This window comes from Bos mutus, chromosome 1, assembly GCF_027580195.1.
Source record: "Bos mutus isolate GX-2022 chromosome 1, NWIPB_WYAK_1.1, whole genome shotgun sequence".
Classification (NCBI taxonomy): Eukaryota; Metazoa; Chordata; class Mammalia; order Artiodactyla; family Bovidae; genus Bos; species Bos mutus.
Genome location: NC_091617.1, coordinates 117,835,102 through 117,858,939, shown reverse-complemented (window position 1 = coordinate 117,858,939; position 23,838 = coordinate 117,835,102). Strand labels below are relative to the sequence as shown.

The following is a 23,838-nucleotide window of genomic DNA, read 5'->3' as shown; positions in this document are numbered from 1 at the left end:
GGACAGTACCTAGAATCCCCAGGTGTTCTTCTTCACCTTTTCTCTCCACAGGAACTTGAAATGTGCTGTCAGTGAATTGCCGATACACAACTTTCTTGTACTTGGAGCCTATGTAAAATTCTTCCTTATCTAAAAATGCATTTGAAAGACTAAACACACATACAATTAAGGTTAGTATTTGGCTTAAGAAAAGTGAAAGTTGAGTTTTAAATTTTGAATAAAAATAGTTTTCATTATGCTAGTTTTTAATATCACTGTCCCATTTGAACAAGAAAGAAGAAGACTAGCAATAAACAAGTGTCTCCAATAAAAAACAATAGTAAAATAAAAAACAAAATAGCCCCACCAAAAACAGGTGTGGTAGAAAGTCTAGCTAGTCTTTACACCTAGCTAGCAGTGGAGCCCTAGGAGTCCTGGCCCTGACTGTCACCAGCTAAAATGACCTCCAGCTACTCATTGCCTGTTGGAGCCTCCATTTCTTCACCTCTAAAATGAGGTATTCAGTGAGGTTGTCTCTAAGGTTACTTTATGGCTCTGAAATGTTATGAGTCCAGATTTCATCAGTGAAGTGTTCTCTGGTTACTGTAGTATTTTTAGACTATAGGAACAGAGTGGCCCTTTTATCCATCCATTCCCTTGATCTAAAGCTTTCACTGACTCCTAATGACTGTATATTTTGACAGTTATACCTTAATCACTGAAATAGCTATCTACTCCCTTCCATCACAAATCATACTCTTGGGCTTCCCTGGTGGTCCAGTGGCTAAGACTCCATGCTTCCGAAGTAGGGAGCCCAGGTTCAATCCCTGTCCAGGGAACTAGATCCCATATGCCACAACTGAAAGATCTTGCATGCCGCAACTAAGACCCAGGGCAGCCAAATAAAAACAAACAACAAACATCCCCCAAGAAATCATACTTCTCATGGCAGTCAAACTAACCAGCTAGGCATCATTTAGCTGCAAGTTACCAGTCATGTTGTACACCTCAGCTCTGAACACGTTCCACCCCAATCTCTTAAATCATATCCCCCAAGGGTTAGTGCCTGATGAGAGATGGTAAAGGGGAGAGTACTTGGCAAAGTATAGAAGAGCTATACGTAGAAGTGTCAGGTGATGTGTCTCTAAATGTATTGTTTCTGAAGCTCCAATAACCAGCCTTTATTTACACTTATTCACTGAACTCACTTTTATATTTTCATAGTGTACATGTTATTGGTAGTTTTGAACCATATTTTCCTGTAAGTTCTTGTAGGGCAGAGACCATATCTGCTCTAGTGCCCTCAAGAATTTAAAATATGCTTCCATACATAATAGTTTGAAAAATATGAAGTAACTGATTACTAGACTCATAATAAAATCTTTGGAAGAGACATAAGCAACAAATGGTTAGTAAAGAAAATTATTTTAGCTCTGAATGTAGGCATTAATTTTGGTTTAAGTTTGAAAACAATGACAGGAGTATGCAGGTATGAGAAGACAGTCTAACAGAAAAGAGAGTAAGATGAATGACTACAAAGAATCAAAGGAGATCAATGGAAATTTTTCTGAGAGATAGTTGAGAGAAGCAGAAATGAATGAGGAAGGGCCCCTAGAAAGCATTTTGTTGCTGTTTTGTTGTTATTGTGTAATGCAATTGTTCATTGCTTCTTAACTTAGCATAATTCTTACTTCTCTGAAAGAAAAAGCTAAAAAATAATTGGGAGTCAGAGTCTAGAGAATTACTTTTGTTCCTGTAAGTGATGCAGCTCCTTTTCCCATTTCCTACTTGGGGAATAATCCCATTCCACCTCCACCGCTGCGATGTAGTAGGTCCTTTCTCCCAGGTAGAGGTATAAATCTTCGGACCTCTGGCTGCACTGGCTCACAGTGTACTTTTGTTTCATGCCACCTGTGTAGTGATCAGTTGTGAGGCATTCCACATCAAAAGTCCCTGGAATGGTAAATAAAAAGGCAGGTCATCTCCTGTGAGTATTTTTGACTGCTTTCCCTCATCTGTCATCAGCTCCTTCCCCTGCCCTATTTTTCTTCTTAGTACTTATAACCACTTGATATATATATGTGTGTGTGTGTGTATGTTAATATACTTGCTTATTGTCTGTCTCCCTGCATTAGAATTTCAGCTCCATGAAAGCAGACACCTTTATCTCTTTTGTTAAATGTTGTATTTACATTTGTCTAATAAAGGAAAAGGTGACATAGGACCTGTCTTGCATTTTAGTGGCATTTGATGAACCAAATAAAGCCTGAGGCAAGTTAGCATATTTTCATGTTTGGGTAAAATTCTCTTTTTTAGTTTTTTACTTTATTCATTCAGAGACACTTCTATCCGTATCTCTGAATTTGCATATCTATAGTTCTAATATAGGATATTCAATTGTAGATGACTAATAAGCCAACAAGGCTAATCATACAACGTTCTTAGTAGAAGAGTCTTCTACTAAGATTAATGGGCTTTCTGCAACCTGTTTACTACTAACAATACCCCATCTTTTCACAAACACACCTAAACCTGCTCTCAGTAGGCTGAGGGTGAGGGCCTAATGACTGACTCCAGGATATCAGTGCTTCGAGTAACATTTTTCAGTAATTCCGAGAAGAAATTTTCCAGAAATATTTAAAATAGAAAATTTGTTATAAGCTGTATCATCTTGCAGCACAAGTTTGAGGAGACTTTGTCATTTTAAGATAGAAATGGGAAGGGACATAACACAAACCCATGAGTCAAGAAAGCAGAAATCCAACTTCACATCCCAATTTCCTTGCATATTTTGATATTTGGCCAAAAGAGGGATGAAGGAATAGAACGTCTGGTCTTTCAAATCCAGTTGTCTTGAATGAATGGCCTCACCAAGACTTGCTCAACCTGCCCTCTACGTTTAAGACCCATTGCCCCATCAACAAGAATTAGGAATTAGTCACATTTCAGGACATAGACTACATATGCCAGATTGTATGGAAAGGAGCATACCTAATTTCTTTTCTATACTTTTCCTTCTTGAGGCTTATCCTTTCAGTTTCTTAGTTATCCCACCTAACCCCATAAAAACAAAACACTCCCAGCTTCTCTCTGACTCCATAGTCTCCAACTTCTTATTTGAAAGAATAACATTTCTTATGAATCTGACCCTTCACCCCTGTGTTTTCCTTTTGGCCCTCCCTAGAGCGACTTCACTTTCACTTTTCACTTTCATGCATTGGAGAAGGAAATGGCAACCCACTCCAGTGTTCTTGCCTGGAGAATCCCAGGGACAGGGGAGCCTGGTGGGCTGCCGTCTATGGGGTCGCACAGAGTCGGACACAACTGAAGTAACTCAGCAGCAGTAGCAGCAGCAGCAATAAGCCAACACTATATCTAGGATGGCTTCCCCGGTGGTGCAGTGGTGGCCTTTCCTCTCCAATGCACAAGAGGCAGGTTTGATCCTGGGCTGGGAAGATTCCCTGAAGAAGGAAATGGCGACCCACTCCAATATTCTTGCCTGTGAAATCCCATGGACAGAGGAGCCTTACACGCTACGGTCCATGGGGTTGCAAAGAGCTGGACACGACTGAGCACGCACACACAAGTAGGATACAGAGACATGACACAGAGTTTAGATGCAGAGCCTTTATGGGAGACATTTCCTTTCTAGTCTGATTTGCCAGCTATCTTTAAAGGCACATAATTGAAAAGGAGACCATCTTGGGGGTTTGACTAGGTGGAAATGGGCTTCCCAGGTGTTGCTAGTGGTAAAGAACCCGCCTGCCAGTGCAGGTTAGACATAAGATACACCCGTTCGACCCCTGGGTGGGGAAGATCCCCGGAGAAGTGAATGTCTATCCACTCCCGCATTCTTGCCTGGAGACTCCCATGGACAGAGGAGCCTGATGGGCTCCAGCTCATGGGGTCACAGAGTCAGATACGACTGAGTGACTGAGCACCAGTGGGAGAAACCTCAGTCCTCTTTTGTCACTCCCTTCTCTCCCCACCACAAAAACAGAAAATGGACCTACCTGGCAAATACTTAGTTGACAGTAATCAAGTAAAGAAAGGGTAGTTAGGAGGCTTGGGGAAGGGATGAGCTAACATCCAACACAGCATTTTGAACCAAAACCACACAGGTAGACCCAACAGAAATTTGCCTTGACATTAACGGAATTCACCTGCAGTATCTGGCTTCATGAAGAGACTCAAACTTGTTTGAGGGAAGAGGTTTGCTGTGTCTCTCCTTTCTCCTCTTGACAGAAAAGTGTTTCCTGAGAAGTATATCCCATGTATATCGACCTCATTTCCAGCACTGAATAAGTACCACATGACCGAATCTCCTTGGCACATACTGAGACCAGGCTGATTCCCGTACATGAATCCATTCATGGCTATAAAAGTTGGAAAATGATATTTTGAAACTGATTTAATCATATGTCCTACTTCATGACAACCTGTCAGACTTTCCAGAGCCAACTGGGTTTATTTAATTTTTAAAAGACCCATTTGGGCCTGCCCACCCCTTTACATGTCAACGTCTCTAGAACTTCCTGCTGAACTCAACACTTCCAGGCAAGCCCTGGGTGGAAGACATAGAACTGAATGCATGGTTCTTCTTTTTTTAAATATTTATTTGGCTGTGTAGGGTCTTAGTTACAGACTGCTCATTGTGTCGTGCAGGATCTTTCGATGCAGCCCACAGACTCTAGTTGTGGCACATGGGCTTTCTAGCTGAGGTGCATGGGCTCAGCACTTGTAGTGCGAGAGTTAGTTGCTCTGCAGCATGTGGGATCTTAGTTTTGCAATCAGGCGTAGAACCCATGTCCTCTGCATTGCAAGGAGGATTCTTAACCACTGGACTACCAGGGAAGTCTCATGAATGCTGGGTTCTTAAAGTTCTGGGCCCTGGGAATCTCACTGTTCTCAGTGAGTCATTTTTCAGTTCTCCCAAGGGCCATATTTGTGAGCACCCAAATGGATGAATAATAACAATTCTTCCTAGGTGCTGTAGACTGCGAATGTGTTTGTTGCCCTGGATGGAAAATTCTCTGATTCATCTTGAATAACAGGGAAGAGTATGTGCAGGAAGTTTCCTCTCATTGCTCTTTTTAATAGATAATATTCTTGACTCCTCCAAAATGCAAAATAAAGATTGTTATGGGTAGTGTGACTATTATCAATCCAATTTGGAAAACAATGTCAGTTTGTGTTGGGCTTCCCAGGTGGCACAGCGGTAAAGAATCCACCTCCCAGTGCAGATGCAGGGGACACAGATTCGATCCCTGAGTTAGGAAGATCTCCTGGAGGAGGAAATGGCAACCCACACCAGTATTCTTGCCTGGGAAATCCCAGGAACAGAGGAGCCTGGCTGGCTACAATCCATGGGGTCACAAAGAATCGGACATGACTTACCATAAAAAGGAGTTCAAAGAGGAGGAATTCAGTTTGTAATACAAATTTACTTTTTTTTTCTTCTAGTTACAATGATTTTCACATGTTGTGCATTAGTGGTGTGGATTTTAAACAATAGAGATAGAGTTCACTATCTCTAAACTTTAACTGCATTTTAGAATTATACTGGGAGCTAAAAAGTAAATCTGATGCTGTTTCAGTGAAATAAAAATATCTATAGATTGTGCTGAGCATTTAAAAAACAGTTTTAATAGTTTTTGGGTTTTTTTTTTTTAACTCTCAGGGGATTCTTATGGGTAGTCAAAGATGAGAATCGTTTAAGTTTATTCAGAGTAGAAACCATAAAAGAAGCCTGTCTTTATTAAGCCACAGGTAAGAAAAGTATCTAATCCAGTAACTCTCAAATTTAAGCATACATCAGAATAACAGAGAGGATTTGTTAAACACAGGTTTCAAGCCCTACACCTAAAGTTTCTGATTCAGTAGGTTGGGGTTGGAGTCCAAGAATCTGGATTTCTAACAAGTCCTGGGTGATGCTGAAACAGCTGACCTAGGGACTACATTTTAAGGACTATGAATGTTATTGGAAGAAAAGTTATGACCAACCTAGACAGCACTTTAAAAAGCAGAGACATTATTTTGCCAACAAAGGTCCATCTAGTCAAAGCTGTGGTTTTTCCAGGAGTCAGGTATGGATGTGAGAGTTGGACTGTAAAGAAAGCTGAGTGCCAGAGAATTGATGCTTTTGAACTGTGGTGTTGGAGAAGACTCTTGAGAGTCCCTTGGACTGCAAGGAGATCCAACCAGTCCATCCTAAAGGAGATCAGTCCTGGGTGTTCATTGGAAGGACTGATGCTGAAGCTGAAACTTCAATACTTTGTCCACCTGATGTGAAGAGCTGACTCATTTGAAAAGACCCTGATGCTGGGAAAGATTGAAGGCAGGAGGAGAAGGGGACAACAGAGAATGAGATGATTGGATGGCATCACCGACTCAATGGACATGAGTTTGGGTAAACTCTGGGAGTTGGTGATGGACAGGGAGGCCTCACATGCTGCAGTCCATGGGGTTGCAAAGAGTTGGACATGACTGAGCAACTGAACTGATCTAATTGGCATATATTATATGTTTTATTATTCTGAGTTAAGTGAAACTAAGATTCAGTTGGCTGATATGTCAAATAATTAACAGTATTACCCTTAGAGCACTATGGTATTTAATCATTTATTAAAGCAATCAGTGGGCAAAGCTATTAGTATCAGCTTAATTAAAAGCATTACATGTGCAGTGCTGAAATAGCCTGATATTGGTGGATGATGCAGTACTTACAGTGCATCTTATTAGATTCCTGAAAATCTTCATTTTCCTTGTCCACCTGATCAGGTGCTGTTGTAAACATTTTAATATTATCATCCAGGAGTAAACTCTCATTCTCATCAAACACTGTAGGAAACAAATAGAACTCCTTGTCTACGTCTTTCTGAAAATCAAAATAAAGAACAATGAGGTGAAGACAGAATGAGTAAAGCAGAAACACTTCCATATACACAATACTATTTATGGATAAACCTGCTAAAAGAAGGACAAGAACTGAAGTTTCCATTCCACTTTGTAAATGGAACTCACAAAATACTCCTGTTGACCACCAGAGTTTTTTTATTTGTATTGGAGTATAGTTGCTTTACAATGTTGTGTTAGTTTCTGCTGAACAGCAAAGTAAACAAGCCATACAGATACATATATCACCCCCTTTTTGTGAGTTCCTTCCCGTTTAAGTCCCCACAGAGCATTGAATAGAGTTTCCTGTGCTATATAATAAGTTCTCATTGGTTATCTATTTTATACATAGTAACGTATATATGTCAATCCCTGTCTCCCAGTTCATCCCATCTCCCTTCCCCTCTTTGATGTCGGTACATCTGTGTCTTTCTTTCTCCTTTTCAAATAGTTCATCTGTACCATTTTTCTAGGTTACACATATATGCTTAATATATGATATTTGTTTTTCTCTTTCTGACTTGCATCACTCTGTATGACAGTCTCTATTGAGGTCCATCCACATTGCTGACTGATACCTGCGTAGTGGATTTTTAGTTCAACACAATAATCTAAGCCTTTTTCTGCACCTAAAAGTTCTGACACTCTTCATTCCACTTGAACTTGCCTCTCAAAATTGTTAAAAAGGGGAGGGGTGATATGTACTTGTGCTATAAATTAGAGAACGTGTTATCCATAGTCATGAAAGCTTGAAAAATTCCTGTAAGACAGAGCAGGTGGAAGCAGATACATCTTAAGAGAAGAAGTAGCCTGCAAGTGATTTGGAGCAACAATTCACACATTCTAGACATTCTCCCCTCCCCTCCCTGTCCCTGGTGAAAAGTAAGGAAGTGGAAATGCTATCTGTAATAATTCAGTAGTTGATCAGAAGGCAATTGGACTGGGGAATCAAAGCATATGAGTCCCCAAGAACAAGTACTTCCTTAAAGAAGAGAAAACTTGAGGGATTAATGGCATATCTTTTCCCTGAGATCATTTTTGCAGATGAAAAAAACATGATTATCAAACTTTAAAAATCTAAGATTAGACCCTGTAAAAAAACTGAATTATTAATAGTGATGCAGATGGTCTTAAGAAAGCTCCCGTAAGTCAGAAGAAAAGATTTAAAGATGAAAAATATGCACATAGTAATTATTTGAGAGAAGTTATTACCTAATAGTAATAAATAATAGTGGAAATGTTCACCACTATAAAAGGGAAAGACTACTCAGATCCAAAAACTTCACTGAAAGCAAGACAAAATTAGTAATATAGACCTATACCTAAAAATATCCTGCTAAAATTTTTGGATTTCAGAGATAGACAAATTTCTAGAATAATCCATTTTAAAAGTTATGAACATCAGGCTTCTCTAGAACAATAAATGTCAGAGTAAGATGGAGTAGCAAGTACTGTTTTGAGGGGAAAAGATTATGATAGAAAAACTTGACACCAAGCAAAGAACAACAAAGTGACATTTTCAGATGTGTCAGGATTCCAGAAGGGAGCTGCTATAATCTCTTACATGCTGACCTACAGAGAAAACTTCTCTGTAGTTTCTTCAGAGAATAAACTTCTCTGAAAACAGAGAAAAGTTTACAAGTCATGTTTCCTAATTATAAGGCAATAAAACTGAAAATTACTCATAAAGGACAAAGAGTTTAAAAAGTAAAAGATCATATTTGGTTCAAGTAACTCTTAGATCAAAGAAGAAACAAAAATGAATTTCTAAGAATTTAATAAGTAATGTCTATGAGAATACTATAAGTCATAATGTATGGAATATAATTAAACATAAACTGAGAGTCTGAAATGTTTTATTTTAAGCAAAACCAAATAAAAATGTATGTTTTTTGATGCTTTAAGGTGTGGTAATTGTATTGAATGCATTTTCAAAGGAATCTTTCTCTTTTAAAGATTTATATTGCAATATTTATTTTAGAGATAAAAACAATGGTTAGATTAAGTATTTCTATTTCTAGATCAGAGGGTCATTTTCCCATTTCTAAAAAATATTTATGGATGTGTGAGCAGTGTTATTTCTTACATGTTATACAAATAATTGAAGGTTAATTAGCAGTATAACTAAATAGTAATATGCCAGTCTCCTTCAGACAAATATAAAAAATATTTAAAGCAATATTTTCCTCAGTGAATCTTAACTGACTTATTATCATTAGTCTTAGTGAAGTCGCTCAGTCATGTCCGACTCTTTGCGACACCATGGACTGTAGCCTACCAGGCTCCTCTGCCCATGGGATTTTCCAGGCAACAGTCCTGGAGTGGATTGCCATTTCCTTCTCCAGGGGATCTTCCCAACCCAGGGATCGAACCCAGGTCTCCTGCATTGTAGACAGACACTTAGGTGATTTTTTAAAATGTGTGTGTTGAATTGTATCATAAAAGACTTTGGATTCCAAGGAAAATCTTGTTTCCAACTCATTTTGAAGCAATCCTGTTAGTCAGAGAGTCTCCACACAATACAGATAGATATAAGCCTAAGAAAAAATTGTAACAAATATTATGTGTGGAACCCTTGGGCTTCCCTGGAGGCTCAGTGGTAAAGAATCTGCTGCCAATGCAGGAGATGTAGGTTTGATCCCTGGGTAGAGAAGAACCCCTGGAGAGTACGGCAACCCACTCCAGTATTCTTGCCTGGAGAATCCCATGGACAGAGGAGCCTGGTGAGCTACAGTCCTTGGGGTCACAAAGAGCCAGACATGACTAAAGCTACTGAGCATGCATGCATGCACGTGGAACCCTCACTGCCTCAAACCGCAGAATCTTCCTTATAATAATGATAATTCAAAGGGATTTGAAAATCATTTTCATTTTCCCTCATTGGACTTACCAGTCTCCCATTTGCAAGTAAAGTTCCATGCCGGCATATTTTCATTGGCCCGATAAGCCCAGTAAATATATCTTTGGTGGGATCCACAGCAGAATAATACATCTTAGCTAGACAGACAGGATCCTTGTAGGTGGGTCCCACTTCCCTGGGGACAGTCCACTCATAGGTGAATGTTCCTTTGGGTGCCACATGGGAGCCTGAAGGAGGAGGCCCACCTATAAGAAAGGTCACATGGGGGAGGTTAAGTTTGCTTTCTGATGTGGTCATTTGAGCCATGGAGTAGACTGGGTTTAGTCTAGGACAACCCACTTTTGTGCTCCTTTATAAATTAGACTAGAATCCTACTTGTTCACTGGTGTCAGGTCACAAATAAGTATTATTTCCCCCAGGAAGTCTTCTCTACACCTCTGTCTGAGATTGGTGCTTGCTATGGTCTGAATGTTTATGTTTCTCCAAAATTCATATATGGGAATCCTAATGTCCAATATGATAGTATTTGAGGTTAGAGGTGATTAGGTTATGAGAGTAGAGCCTTTCTGAATGGGGTTATTGCCCTTACAAAAGAGATCCCACAAAACTCCCTAGCCCCTTCCTACATGTGAGGATACAAGAAATCAAAGACCCAGAAGAGTGTCTTCATTGGCTAGCCTTGACCTACAAAAATACCTAAATACTTCCATATAGTGGAATATTTTGTATCATTAAAATTATACCTATAAAATATTTATAATGTTAAGAAACCAAACCCTGGGTACAAAATTATAGCGATAAGTATATTTATATACTAGGGCTTCCCTGCTGGCTCAGACTATAGACACTCCACCTGCAAAGCAGGAGACATGGGTTTAATCCCTGGGTCAGGAAGACCCCCTGGAGAAGGGAATGGCTTCCCACTCCATTATTCTTGCCTTGAAAACCCCATGGACAGAGGAGCTTGGGTCAGGGAGGGCTACAGTCCATGGGGTCACAGAGTCAGACATGACTGAGTGACTAACACTTTCACTTTTTCATATTTAAATACTATGATATCAAAATATTATGTGCACAGATGGAAGACTGAAGGACTTATACAAAAATATAATAGTGGTTGGCTATAGAACTATGGATACTATGTTTGGCTACAAATTTTATATTTTTAAAACATTCTAAAATGTACATCTAATCTTATAACTATAAGAATATTTTTTCAAATTTAGCAGTTACCCAAATAGAACTCTGGAAATGTGTAATTGATACAATCCAAGTAAGTTACTTTCAGTATTGTCAGTAATCACCCGATTAAGATAGGACAGAATTCTACAAACCAACTGCAAATGGTAGGAGAGGAGATTGACTTGCTTCCTGGCATGATGCCTGAGGATGGTATATGAGAAGATTCCTCAGAAGTTCCTGACTTTGGTTTTTTCAGGGCCGTTTTCCTGAGGTGACCAGCACACTGGGTTATAAACATTATTGCTTGATTACCAAATGTTGTACTCACTTCCACTTGGTGAATAGTATGTGCCCTCATTTTTCTTATCGACTCTCACTCCAATGGGCTCAATACTGAGGGGATGTGCTGCTTTGTTATGGAAGGTGACTCTGATGGTATCTCCCACCTCTGCAGAAATGATGGGACCTGGGGATAAAGAGAGAATTATTATCCTCCCTGATATCTAACCTACAGAATACATTAGACTGTTGATTTCTCTGTCTTGTACTCTAAAAAGAACCTCTGGAAGCAACATGCTTATTGTGGCAAATGGAAAGCTTGGTTTTTTTAAAGTCCATTATCAATTTGACATGGGGAGTCTGGAAAGAGATGAGAAGGGTTTTTTGAGTTAACTTCAAGTAATGAAATGTGTTACCATGTTTAACCAAGTCAGTTCACAAGCTTCACACATCTATAAAACTACTCAGTACCTGCATCTCCTCATCCTAGTTTACTGTGGACCAGACGTGTGCTATTTGGTCCCAAGAGCCAAGTTCAGTTCAATTCAGTTCAGTCGCTCAGTCATGTCTGACTCTTGGAGACCCCGTAAATCGCAGCATGCCAGGCCTCCCTTCCATCAACCAACTCCCGGAGTTCACTCAAACTCATGTCCATAGAGTTGGTGATGCCATCCAGCCATCTCATCCTCTGTTGTCCCCTTCTCCTCCTGCCCCCAATCCCTCACAGCATCAGGATCTTTTCCAATGAGTCAACTCTTTGCATCAGGTGGCCAAAGTAGGAGTTTCACCTTTAGCATCAGTCCTTCCAAAGAACACCCAGGACTGATCTCCTTTAGAATGGACTGGTTGGATCTCCTTGCAGTCCAAGGGACTCTCAAAAGTCTTCTTCAACACCACAGTTCAAAAGCATCAATTCTTTGGCACTCAGCTTTCTTCACAGTCTAACTTTCACATCCATACATGACCACTGGAAAAACCATAGCCTTGACTAGACGGACTTCTAAGAGAATGCCATAAACATTGACCACCCAAAGGGGGTAAGTTAAATTTGTCTTGGCTGTGAAAAGCAACACTGTTGTGTATTTTCCATCACCAAAATTAATATTATTACTAAAGAATAAAAACAGATACATAGTACACAAGTATTTTATGTAATATATAAAATGATATTTATTGAGAGTTTCCTATATGTTCTCCTGAGTATTTATGTGAATTAACTCATTTAATCCTTATGACTGCTTTATGAGGTAGGGACTATTGTTGTTACTATCATTCTCGTTTTATAGAAAGGGGGCAGGCACAGAGAGTTGAGTATTTCAAAGGTCACATGGCTAATAGGTGAGGACAGACTGAATCCACGCACTTGCTATTCTGCCCATGTGCCTTCGCAAGAAAAGATCTCTGGGTTCTGCCTGGGGAGAAGGAGGCTCTAAAACAAACCCACCTGTCTCATTAGTAGCAGCTGGATTTTATTTCTAAGGGAATGTACCTTTAACTAAAAGCAGAAGCTAATAGCTTCACTGTCTATTAAAACAAAGTCACCCCTTACCTCTTTGAAGAAAGAAAAAAGACACTCAATTGAAGTCAGCCTGGCTTTTCATATTGAACATTTACTGTGGGTAAATTTACATTGGGAAAGTGATTGGCTACTGCATTTTATTGATGTTTGCTCCTCCATGAATAGTTTGTATGTAGAAATCATGCTTCAGGTTCTGAAGCTTCTGCTCTTAAGTTGGTTGTAGTTTAGAGGAAGAGTACATTGTTGTCATTTAGTTGCTAAGTTGTGTCTGACTCTTTGTGGCCCCATGCACTGTAGCCCCCCAGGCTCCCCTGTCCATTGGATTCCCCAAGCAAGAATACTGGAGTGGGTTGCCACTTCCTTCACCAGAGGGTCTTCCCAACCCAGAGATAGAACCTGCATCTCCTGCATGGGCAGGCAGATTCTTTACCACTGAGCCACCGGGAAAGCCCAAGGGTACGCTAGTATTTATGTATTCAGTGCAGACTTACCCAGGATGCCAAGATGTTCCTCTTCAGGGCCTCTCTGTTTTTGATTAGAGAAGGAGGCATCTGTGTACTCACGATAAACCAGCTTTTTATACGACCCTCCGATTCTTGTAGGACCCTGTTCAAAAAATGCCTCTGAAGCACTGCCAAAAGAGAAAGGGTTTAATTCTGGAGCTGAGAGCAGAACAGAGCCCAGTAGTCACACGGGATACTAATTGAAAAGTTCTGACCAAGGCTTAGAATTATTACCCATGATTTGCCAAATACTCAAACAAGCAGATAGTACTAGGCATTCTGTAGAAAAATGTTAAGACTGCGGGTGGAGATTCATGGCACAGAGATTTAATTTTTTTTTCAAGTGAAGTGAAAAAAAATCTCAAGAGGACCCATGTCGACCCCTAACAGATAATAACTTGTCCTACAATAGAATCTTTTAAATAAATTATGAACTGTCTAAAAATAGAGTAACTACTGTTTATTGCATGTTAGCACTCAGAAACGTTCATTTATTGTCTGAAACTCACATGACGATGCAACAAAATTGGTATTATTCTCCCCATATTACAGTACTCTGCATTTCTGTTGATAGTCTTTCTTAATTTCTTCAGTATTTTCATGATATCCTTTTTTTTTTAATTTGTCTATTTTTGATTAGAGGATAATTGCTTTACAATGTGGTGGTTCTTTCTGCCATATATCAACATGGATCAGCCATAAGTATACATGTGTTCCCTCCCTCGTGAATCTCCCTCCCACTTCCTACCCCATCCCACCCCACTAGGCTGTTTCAGACCACAAGGTTGAGCTCCTTGTGTCATACAGCAACTTTCCATTAGCTATCCATTTTACATATGGCAATGCACATATTTTGATGCTACTCTCTCAATTCATCCCACCCTCTCCTTCCCCTGCTGTGTCCAGAAGTCTGTTCTCTATATATGAGTCTCTATTCCTGCCCTGCAAATAGGTTAATCAGTACCATTTTTTCTAGATTCCATAAGTATGTGTTAATATACAATATTTGTCTGACTTACTTCACTCTGTGTAACAGGCTGTACGTTCATCCTCACTAGAACTGACTCAAATTCGTTCCTTTTCATGGCTGCATGACCACGTTTTTGAACTTGGTGTCTGTTACACTGAAGTGGTCTGTTTTATTCCTTCAGGTGATTTCTCTTGGTCTTTTAATTGGAAGTGGTTCCTCTACTTCTTCATTGTACTTACCTTTCCCTCGCTCTGAGTTTAGGAGAAACAGTCATCTACCGTAGTCATGGAAGGCTGTACACGTGTGGAAGCGCTCCTGCGTAGCTTGTGTGGGTTTAATATTTTTTGGCCCAAGGGCTGCTTTGAGTTTGGATGCCTTCCACCTCTTTGCTCAGGGCGTGCCCCCATTATCCCCTTGAGGAGGGTGTGCAGATGCAGTGGCCTGCCAGCACTCCTGGGATCCTGTGATGTGTCCCATTGCCTGAGAGCATGCAAGGAAAGATGCTCCTCTGGGGGTCCCACCCCTCCCCTCTCACAGCCCCCAACAATGGCGCTCTACACTCTCAGTCACTCACACTCCAGCCCCTTCAGGCTGTCTCCGGCACATCCCACCCTAGTTCTCTCCCTGGGTCTGACCTCTGAAGCCTGAGCTTCAGCACCCAGCCCCCATCTGCATCAGGCATCTCAGGCTGGGGAGCTCAGGGCCTTGGTATTGACTGTCTGTGCAGGCAGGCCTCTCTCCATTTTTCCTTCTGCAAACTGGTTGTTGCGCTCTCCTCTGAGGTGAAGCTCCCCCTCTGTCCCGCCAGTGAGGGGACTTCCAGGGTGCAGGAAACTTTCTTCTCTCACAGCTCCCTCTGAGGGCACAGATCCTGTCCCAATTCCTTTCCCTCTCTCTCTTTTTTCTTCATTTGTCCTACCCAGTCATGTGGAGATTTTCTTGCCATTTCAGAAGTCTGAGGTCCTCTGCCAACATTCGGTAGATGTTCTGTGAGAATCGTTCCACATCTTGACATAGTTTGGATGTATTTGTGGGAGGAAGTGAGCTCCAGGTACTACTCTTCTGCCATCTTAATCACTCCCTCCCCGGTCTCTTCATTTTACAGATGAAGAAATTAAATCTCAGAAAGGCATTTGACCTGACAAAGCTGCCCTGTTTATCTCTTCTCCTGTACAGACAAATGTACTGAACAGCTGCTCTTTGCCAGGAACCCTGCCGTATGATGATGACATACCAATAAGCAAATGGACCCATCGTTGTCTGCATGGACTTTGCATCTGTCCCAGAAGACAGACTACAGACTGTTCAATATAACAACATGTAACAAGCATAGGGTGTTATGAAACATTTCTCCTGGAGTTATGGAGAGCGGGGAGAGGCCTCAAAGGCTTTCCAAAGGAAGAGATTTTAAGAACTAGCTAGAGGAGAAGTGGCGTTAAAAAGATGGAATACGTGTGGTGGGGAGAATGGGGGAGGTGTTTACAAAGAGGGAACAGCCTGTGGGAAGGCTCAGAGACGAGTGAGCATAGCATGTCTTATAACATAGGGCAGGACCATAGCATGCAGGGTAAGACAGAGGATTGGAGAAGGAGGCTTAGAGAAATGGGGGATGGGTGGGAGGACCTAGTTAAAGTTTCAGTACATCTCAAGGCTTTGAAACATGTAAGCAGTAAGGATTAGTGTTTTACGGGATGTCCCTGGTGGTCCAGGGCTTAAGACTCTGTGCTTCCAATGCAGGGTGTGTGGGTTTGATCCCTGGTAAGGAAATTATAAGGTCCCATGTGCCACACTGCATGGTAAAAATGTTTAAAAGGATTAGTGTTTTAGGAGGATTCCTTAAGTGGTTGGAAGACCGTGGTAGGGAGCCAAGTCAGTAGGCTTCTCTTAAAATCTCAATGAGGGTAGTAATGACTTCAGAGGTACTAGCAAAGAGGTTAGAGAGATGCAAACAAATTTCCCAAAATATTTAGGATATAATGAGGCAGCATTTGATGAGAGAAGGAGGGATTGGTGAAGGAGGGAAGGAGTCAAGGGTAATGCTCAGGCATTGGGATTTGAGTGATGGATGAATGGCAGTACCATTCGTGTAGAGGAGAAAGCTCAGAATTGTGGGGAAGTCAGAGGGTTCAGGCTTGGACATACTGATTTGGAGAGGGCCTCATCCGAGTGAGGTGTCCACTAAGAAGTTCAGAATGAAAATCTGCCATTTATAAGAGCCTTCTGGGCTGGAGATACAGTTTAGGGAGTCATTATATCTGGCTGTCAGTGTAGCAGGGACTTAAATCTCTGCTTCAGAAGTCACAAGCTTGGGTAGAGCTCAGCTATTGACCTGTTGAACATAATTTCTACTTGAAATGATGAAAAAGCTCTGGGAGTCACAGTGCTGATAATTATACAACCTTGTGAATATACCCAATGCTGCTAGATTATACAAGGCTGGTTTCAGGAATGGAAAGCTAATGAATCAATCTTGTTTTCAACATTTTCTGAGGATTTTCTTGAGAATCTGACAACATTTCTATTCTTTTTCATGGACTCAGAAGTCCTATTTCTCCAACTTGGACTCACTACCAAACACCTCAATAATTACTTAGAAGTCTAGTTAACTTCAAGTATCAGTTAAAATTTTAATTGCTGAATAGCCTTTTATGATTTTTTGAGGAGGAGTCATATTTTGAAATAATATCATTTTTTTTCTGAATTACCTTCCCGGTGCTCTTAAATTTTCTTTGGTGAAGGCGTCTATACCGGAGGGTGCATAGTTCCAGATGACTTCTTCAGCAGCGATGTAGTAGTGTCTAATTTTGCCATGGATATTGTCCTTAGATGAAGACTTCTTACAGTCTTGTACCCAGAAAAAGGCCTGCAAACCAGCTGAAAACCACACAGAGGCGCCACTGTTTAATGAAGCCATTGTTCTCTCTCCTATTGCCTTATCAATGCTGCCGGTGAAACAACAGACAGAAACTGAAGAAATAGACAGCTACAAACAATACTATGAACGAGTAAACAGCTGCAAATGAATCAGTCATGGAAAATTCAAGCAGTGGAAAAAAGCCTATATGCCACAGAGAAGTGGTATTACTTGTGTTTTCAAAAATGTGGAATGAACTTCAGTGGGATTTCACTGTAACCATCTTTTGATGAGAAAAAAGAATAGGACACATTAATAGATAAGTGGTGTGGGGAGAAAGCACTTTCACTATTTTATTTCACTGGCGTTTCTTTGGCTATGTCACGTGGCTTGTGGGATCTTAATTCCCTGGCCAGGGATTGCAGCCTTGCCCTCTGTTGTGAAACGGCAGAGTCAGAATCACTGGACTGCCAGGAATCCCTCACTCTTTTATGTTATCAGTGAGTCAGCATTGAAATAGATAATGCTTTCATGAGAAAAAGTAAGTGGTGAAGAGAAGCTTTGCCATATTTTAAGGGATGTGATGGAATAGAGGAGGAGGAATAGAGTGATCATGTATTTGTATCGCTCCCTTGGATAAAATGGTTATGCACCTGCTGTGCTGGGCCTGCTGCAGCCAAGGTCACCTTTGATGAATGAGATTATATTTGAAGTTCAAAGTAACCTACTCAAAGACCCACATTAGAGCTAGTTTCTTCAGGAAACCAATATTACAAACTAATATTTTCCAAGAACTGGGGATATTTCTTTTCCTTATATTAAAGAGATGGAAAAGAGAGTTAGCATGTAAAAACAAGGAATAGCTGGACTCATAAAGAACAAAGTTGGTTGTATTTAACAGAATCAAGTCAAAACACAAGTTACTTTTCAGCACCAATATACACATCTTCTGGTGTTTAAAATATTGTATATTTTACAAATCTGAGTAGTTATAAGCAGTATTATACTTTTACGGTAAGACTATACTTCAGGACCAATTTTTGTTTTCCAAAAATTAATGTATTTTCAGCTTTAATTACTTTATAATTGCTCCAGTCTTTGTCTTTTTTAAAAAATTACATTATGATCCATACTTTCAGAGGAATAAAATTAACAGTTCAAAGTTCAGATCATTCCAAAGATATTTAGCTTTTAGATTCTAATTTCCAATAGTCAACCCATTAATATTGTAACTGAGACATGTCTCTTTTCTCAACTGACAGTTAATTTCAGGTATAGATGCCTTACCTTTCAGATGGTTTAGATTCTGACAGCTAAGCATCCATTGTCCAGGGTTCTGAGCCACCATAAGAGCATCAAAGAGGGTAGCGGGAAAGAGATTGATTGTATCAACACGGTAGTTCTTGCTAGTCAACACTTGCCCATGGAAGAAAGCTGCGTGCACATCAATTTCATTACCCATACCAAAAAGATACCATTTCACTCGGTCCTTAGCACACATGGAGAGTCCTGGGAGACTTCCAAAAGCATATCCATTCACAGCTGTAAGTCAAGAGGAGAGACTGTGACTAACATATATTGGTGCCTGGAATATTGATAGTTACGGCTACAAAAATAAAATCAATTTGAGATTGAAAATACCTGGCACACATGTCACTATTCTTCCCTTCTGTACCCACATCAGACATTATTAATCAATCACAGCACTCTTCATTTTGGACCTGAATTCAGCCTCAGGTTTTTTGTCAACACAGTATTAGCACATGAACACTGAAGATGAAACCTATTCGCTGTCCTTGTTATAAACTATACACCTTGGTATGTTCAAGTGTATATTTGCAAATACAAATGTGTGTACTCATACATACATATAAATGCACACACATATATAGTAAATAGAAAAAAGACATGCTTATTTATGAATCAACCATATGCATCATGTTGGTAGTGGCAGTATGGATGATGTCAAAGTTTTCTTGCTTATTTATGAGAACTTTTCCAATTTTCTACAGTGATGTGAATTGCTCTTTCAATAAGAACACAAAGTAAGCTTTTTTTTTTTTTTAACTTGAAAGACAAAATTGGAAGAAATGTGAAGGAGGAAAAGATCTAAAAGGTCAAAAGCAGGATGGCCCGAGATTCTTCTAAAAAACTGAGAGTCACTGTTCAAACTGGGAGGTCTTAGTTTAAGCAGAAATCAGTTCTGGGAAGTACTGTGAGTGAACCAAATGCAACAGGGATACCAAACCAGGCTTAGCCAGGCTGGATGTTTGAGTCTCTAACATCTATTTTGCTTAGCACAGAACAGAGGCTGGATTAAAGTATGGAAAGAGGATCTTCCAGCCAGAAATAAGCAGAAGTTGGAAACAAAAATCTGTCCCGTGTTTAATTTGTTTATTTTTCTGCTTTGATAGTACAGTTATTATTGCATTCTCAGTTTCTGCCTAAGAGCTATTTTTGAGAAGCTAAACACAAACAAAAATCTACACTTATTGGTCTAGTAGGTATTAAGGGATTTGAAATTTTATGCAAATTCTAAGTGATAGATTATCTTACTAAACCCATTATTTTGTGTCTGAGAATTAAGGAGAAGCCTAGGCAGTAAAGAAAGCATTTTTAGAAGAAATAAAGTGAGCTAAAATGTAGGGGAAAATGATACAAAGTTGGGGGTGGTAGTGAAGGATAATATGTATGTAAAAGAAATCTTTTAGACTTAATGGTTTGAACTGTTTTCTTAACTATAGTGCAATGCTTTAAAATATAATTTAATAATTTTAGGCTGCTTTAATTTTTAGGAGTCGGGAGAATTAAAAATATGTAGATATAACACACATATATATTTAACCATAACTGATATTGATTTATCCTTATTAGTTTTGAAATAGTTTGATATATCTGGCTTTACCTGGCTTAGAGTTCTGATTGGACCTGTTTAGCTGAATATCTATTTGCATACCCAATATGCTTTGTTACCAAGGGCATAGATTAGAATACACTACTTATTCATGTAAGGGAATAAGGTTAGCATAATTCATGGACTGAGAAAAATAAGATAAAGTTAACAGATCCTGTGTAATCTTACAATACATTCTGTTACTCTCCTGGAAGTCTTCATTATCTTTTTCAACCTTCTCTGGTTCAGAGCAGTAGGTTTTAATGTTTTCTTCTAGGTACCAGCTGAGATTTTCATCCACCACAGAAAACATTACCACAAATTCTCTGTCAATATTTTTTTCTTTTTCTTCATCCAGAGAATCTGAAGTGAAAATTACTATTTCAGTAGACCTTAATTTTTAGCATGAATTTTAGCATGTGATTCATATAGCTTTAAACAATTTTAGTATTTATTTTCCGAACAGACCAGAAATCTGGACCAGTCATTCCTGTTTTATAGACTTGGAAGTATTTAGGGAATTTATGTTCAGTAACCTAAATGTTGCTTCATGCACCCTTTTTTCTCCTTACCCTTGCCTACCCTTCCCTTCCTTTTTTTCTAGACTCACCGCCCCTCTACCTTCCCTACTCAGTCATAACACAGAAGACTTAATGTATATTTAAAGAATAAACCTCCCTGTCTACTGTCTTTGGTAATTTATTGAGACTAATAATGAGAAAATGTACCTTTTTTGCAGTGTATTAAAGGCCCAATGAGTCCTGAGGCTATGTCTTTTGGAGCATCAATGTGGGAATGGTAAATCCGGGTCACGCAGTTGCTGTCTTCCTGACCAGGACCTTGTTCGGGGTTGGCATGCAGTATGTACATGCACTGTTCACCTGGCTGCACTTTGTCATCTGCTTTTTGAAAATCTGTGGTGTTATCAGGATAAATGGCCCCTAGGAAACGACATGCAATGAAATGACAGGTTGAATTTGAATGTGCTTGAACTTAAAAGAAAAAAATAGATGGTCTGTTAATTCATTCAGCAAACATTTATTCAATATCTAGTATGTATCCCCTTGGGAATGCAGTGATATTCTACTTGAGCACAGAAGAATAAGAAGCTAATGGCAACAAGGTCTGGAAGTTTCATAGAAAATGTCATTTTTTATACTTGACTGAGTGGGGAAGACTCTTGAGAGTCCCTTGGACTGCAAGGAGATCCAACCAGTCCATTCTAAAGGAGATCAGTCCTGGGTGTTCTTTGGAAGAAATGATGCTAAAGCTGAAACTCCAATACCTTGGCCACCTGATGCAAAGAGTTGACTCATTGGAAAAGACTCTGATGCTGTGAGGGATTGGGGGCAGGAGGAGAAGGGGACGACAGAGGATGAGATGGCTGGATGGCATCACTGACTTGATGGACGTGAGTCTGAGTGAACTCCGGGAGTTGGTGATGGACAGGGAGGCTGGCGTGCTGCAGTCCATGGGGTCGCAAAGAGTTGGACACGACTGAGCAACTGAACTGAACTGAACTGAGTCTTCAAGAAGCAGTAATAGATGAATTAGGAGCATTGTGACTTTGGGTGCTCAGTCATGTCTGACTCTTTGAGACCCCATGGACTGTATAGCTTGCCTGCCAGGCTCCTCTGTCCATGGAATTCTCCAGGCAAGAATACTGGAGTGAGTCGCCATTACCTTCTCCAGAGAATCTTCCCATCTCCTTCATTGGCAAGTAACTTCTTTACCACTGTGCCCCCTGGGAAGCCCCATAGTGACTATGGGTTTGCAATTAAAAAAAAAAAACACTTTTTCTGAGAGTTCAGAATTAGGGTCATGTTAAAATGCCATACAACTGTATTTAAAAAACAAAAACAAAAAAATGTTTTTGCCCTGGGGTTATGGTACGGAAGTAAGAGCAAAATGGCTACCCTCTGCTATAATTTGAAGTTTCTTGTATGATGTCAGATTTTTGCCTATGAAATAACCATGAAATTGTTTTAATTTTTACTTTAATTTTGTATTTTTCCAAACATATGCAAAAATTAAGAGAATAATATGATAAATTTCCATGTGCCCAAAATCTCAGCTTTACCAGTGATCAACTCAAGGCCAATCTTGTTTCATCTATACTCTCACCCACTCTAATCCCCATCATCAGTGAATTATTCTAAAGTGAGCCCCTGACTCATGTCATTTCATTTATAAATAACTCAGTATGTGTCTCTGAAAGCTAAGTACTCTTTTTTCGTCTAACACAGCCACAATACAATGATCATCCGTAAAAATTATTTATATCCTAATATGACATGAAATTGTAAAAAATAAGATGGCAGTAAACTTTTATGCTATGAATATAATTATTTTGTTTACAAAAACACATAAATATATGAAAGATCAAAACATTGACCTTGTAAAGCAATCCCTCTTTTAAATACAAAGCCAATAATTAGTTAAGGTGAATTTTAGTCTATTTCCAAGCTTGATCCTTATAATTCCCATGAACTGTAGCATGGCCTCAGCATTTTTTTTATAACTGACATTTATAGAACTCTTATTATATACTCTCACTGTTCCTATTTTATAGATGAGAAAACTGAAGCATAGAGAATTTAAGTAACTTGTCCAAGGTCATTCAGCCAAGTAAAAGCCAATGCTGCACTGAAATACGGGTCCGTTAATTTTGAAGTCCTTGCATTTAACCACAATAAAACATCATCTCCTGTCATCATCTTCGTCTCCATCATCATCATCACCATCATCACCATCACCATCTACTAAGAATGAGATCACAAGCACCAAATATAATCTTTGTTCTTCCCGTACCGTCTTTAAGGATTCCAAGTCCTATAGTTAAGTGACCTTTTGGTTAATTGTGTCTCAGGTATGACTCCAGGATCATCCAGCCATGTGCACTATCTGGTTACTGTGTGAGATGACTGTGCTGCCTTCGCTGGGACAAAGTTAGGATGGAGGGTGACAATTGTTACAGTAAGTTCACATGTAGGAACTTTAGAGATAAGACAATCCCCATCTTGAGTCCTGTTTCTTCCTTCAGGATTTTTGTCTTTTCCAGGCTTTAATGTGCACTATTTCTCTTAGTTTGACTATTTATCTAGAAAGGTGTAGGGCACTGGGAAGGAAGTCCAGCTCTCTTTGACTCCAGAAATCCTATCACATTCACACTCTACATAAGCAAGCATAACCAAGAGGAGCACAGCATTATTAGGATGAACCAAAACACTTATTCATAAAATAGTTCAGAGCTAAAGAACATTATTACAGGTCTTATCCAGGAGGAAAGTCCATAATCTTGGAAGTTAAAAAATGGCGCTACTGAAAAGGAAGAGAGGATTCCAGCAAGATTTTGAGTTGAACTGACCTTCATGCTCCTTATAGTAAGTCATTCCATGTGCATGAAATGTATAAGGCCTAGAGGCAAAGTTTTTCAGATGTACATAAACTTTATCTCCAGTTTCAGCTTTGATAATAGGGCCTAAAAACCCTAACCAGACAGGTTTTTCTATAACAGTCCTGAAGTTTTCATCTGTGTACTGAAGATACACAGCCTTCTTGTAAACGCTTCCAATTCTATTGGGGCCATTTTGAAGATAGATATTGGAATGTTCCCTGCAAAGGAAAAGAAGACAACCTTAGTAGAAGCCATCATTTCCAGGGATAACATTATAATGAAAGAGAAACGAATAACCATATGATATTAAATGTTTGCCGTTGTTGTAAGGATGCTTCCAAAAAATGAAGAGAAGAGCTGGCATTTAGCCATGTTATTTTAATAATGTGAGGTGTCCTACATTAGCTATATGGCAGACAACCATGTGTGAATGCTCCATAAAAATATAATACATCTTACCAGAGTATTTCTTACAAGATTTTAATGTTAAAGCACAGAGACCTTATGA

General features: G+C 39.6%; 1 protein-coding gene across 2 annotated transcripts in view; it reads right to left on the bottom strand.

Moving 5' to 3' along the window:
• Window positions 1-23,838, bottom strand: part of CP (ceruloplasmin) — a 60,011-nt gene that overhangs the window by 26,347 nt on the left and 9,826 nt on the right. For both annotated transcript variants that reach the window (XM_070374813.1, XM_005902439.2), the window contains exons 2-13: window positions 23,301-23,548; window positions 20,662-20,874; window positions 20,123-20,296; window positions 18,328-18,582; window positions 16,892-17,060; window positions 13,205-13,344; window positions 11,244-11,381; window positions 9,764-9,978; window positions 6,706-6,856; window positions 4,143-4,355; window positions 1,725-1,932; window positions 10-149 (exon numbers count right to left, since the gene is read on the bottom strand). In XM_070374813.1, the coding sequence (XP_070230914.1) occupies window positions 10-149; window positions 1,725-1,932; window positions 4,143-4,355; window positions 6,706-6,856; window positions 9,764-9,978; window positions 11,244-11,381; window positions 13,205-13,344; window positions 16,892-17,060; window positions 18,328-18,582; window positions 20,123-20,296; window positions 20,662-20,874; window positions 23,301-23,548 (2,264 nt within the window). The remainder of the gene's footprint in view (window positions 1-9; window positions 150-1,724; window positions 1,933-4,142; window positions 4,356-6,705; window positions 6,857-9,763; window positions 9,979-11,243; window positions 11,382-13,204; window positions 13,345-16,891; window positions 17,061-18,327; window positions 18,583-20,122; window positions 20,297-20,661; window positions 20,875-23,300; window positions 23,549-23,838) is intronic.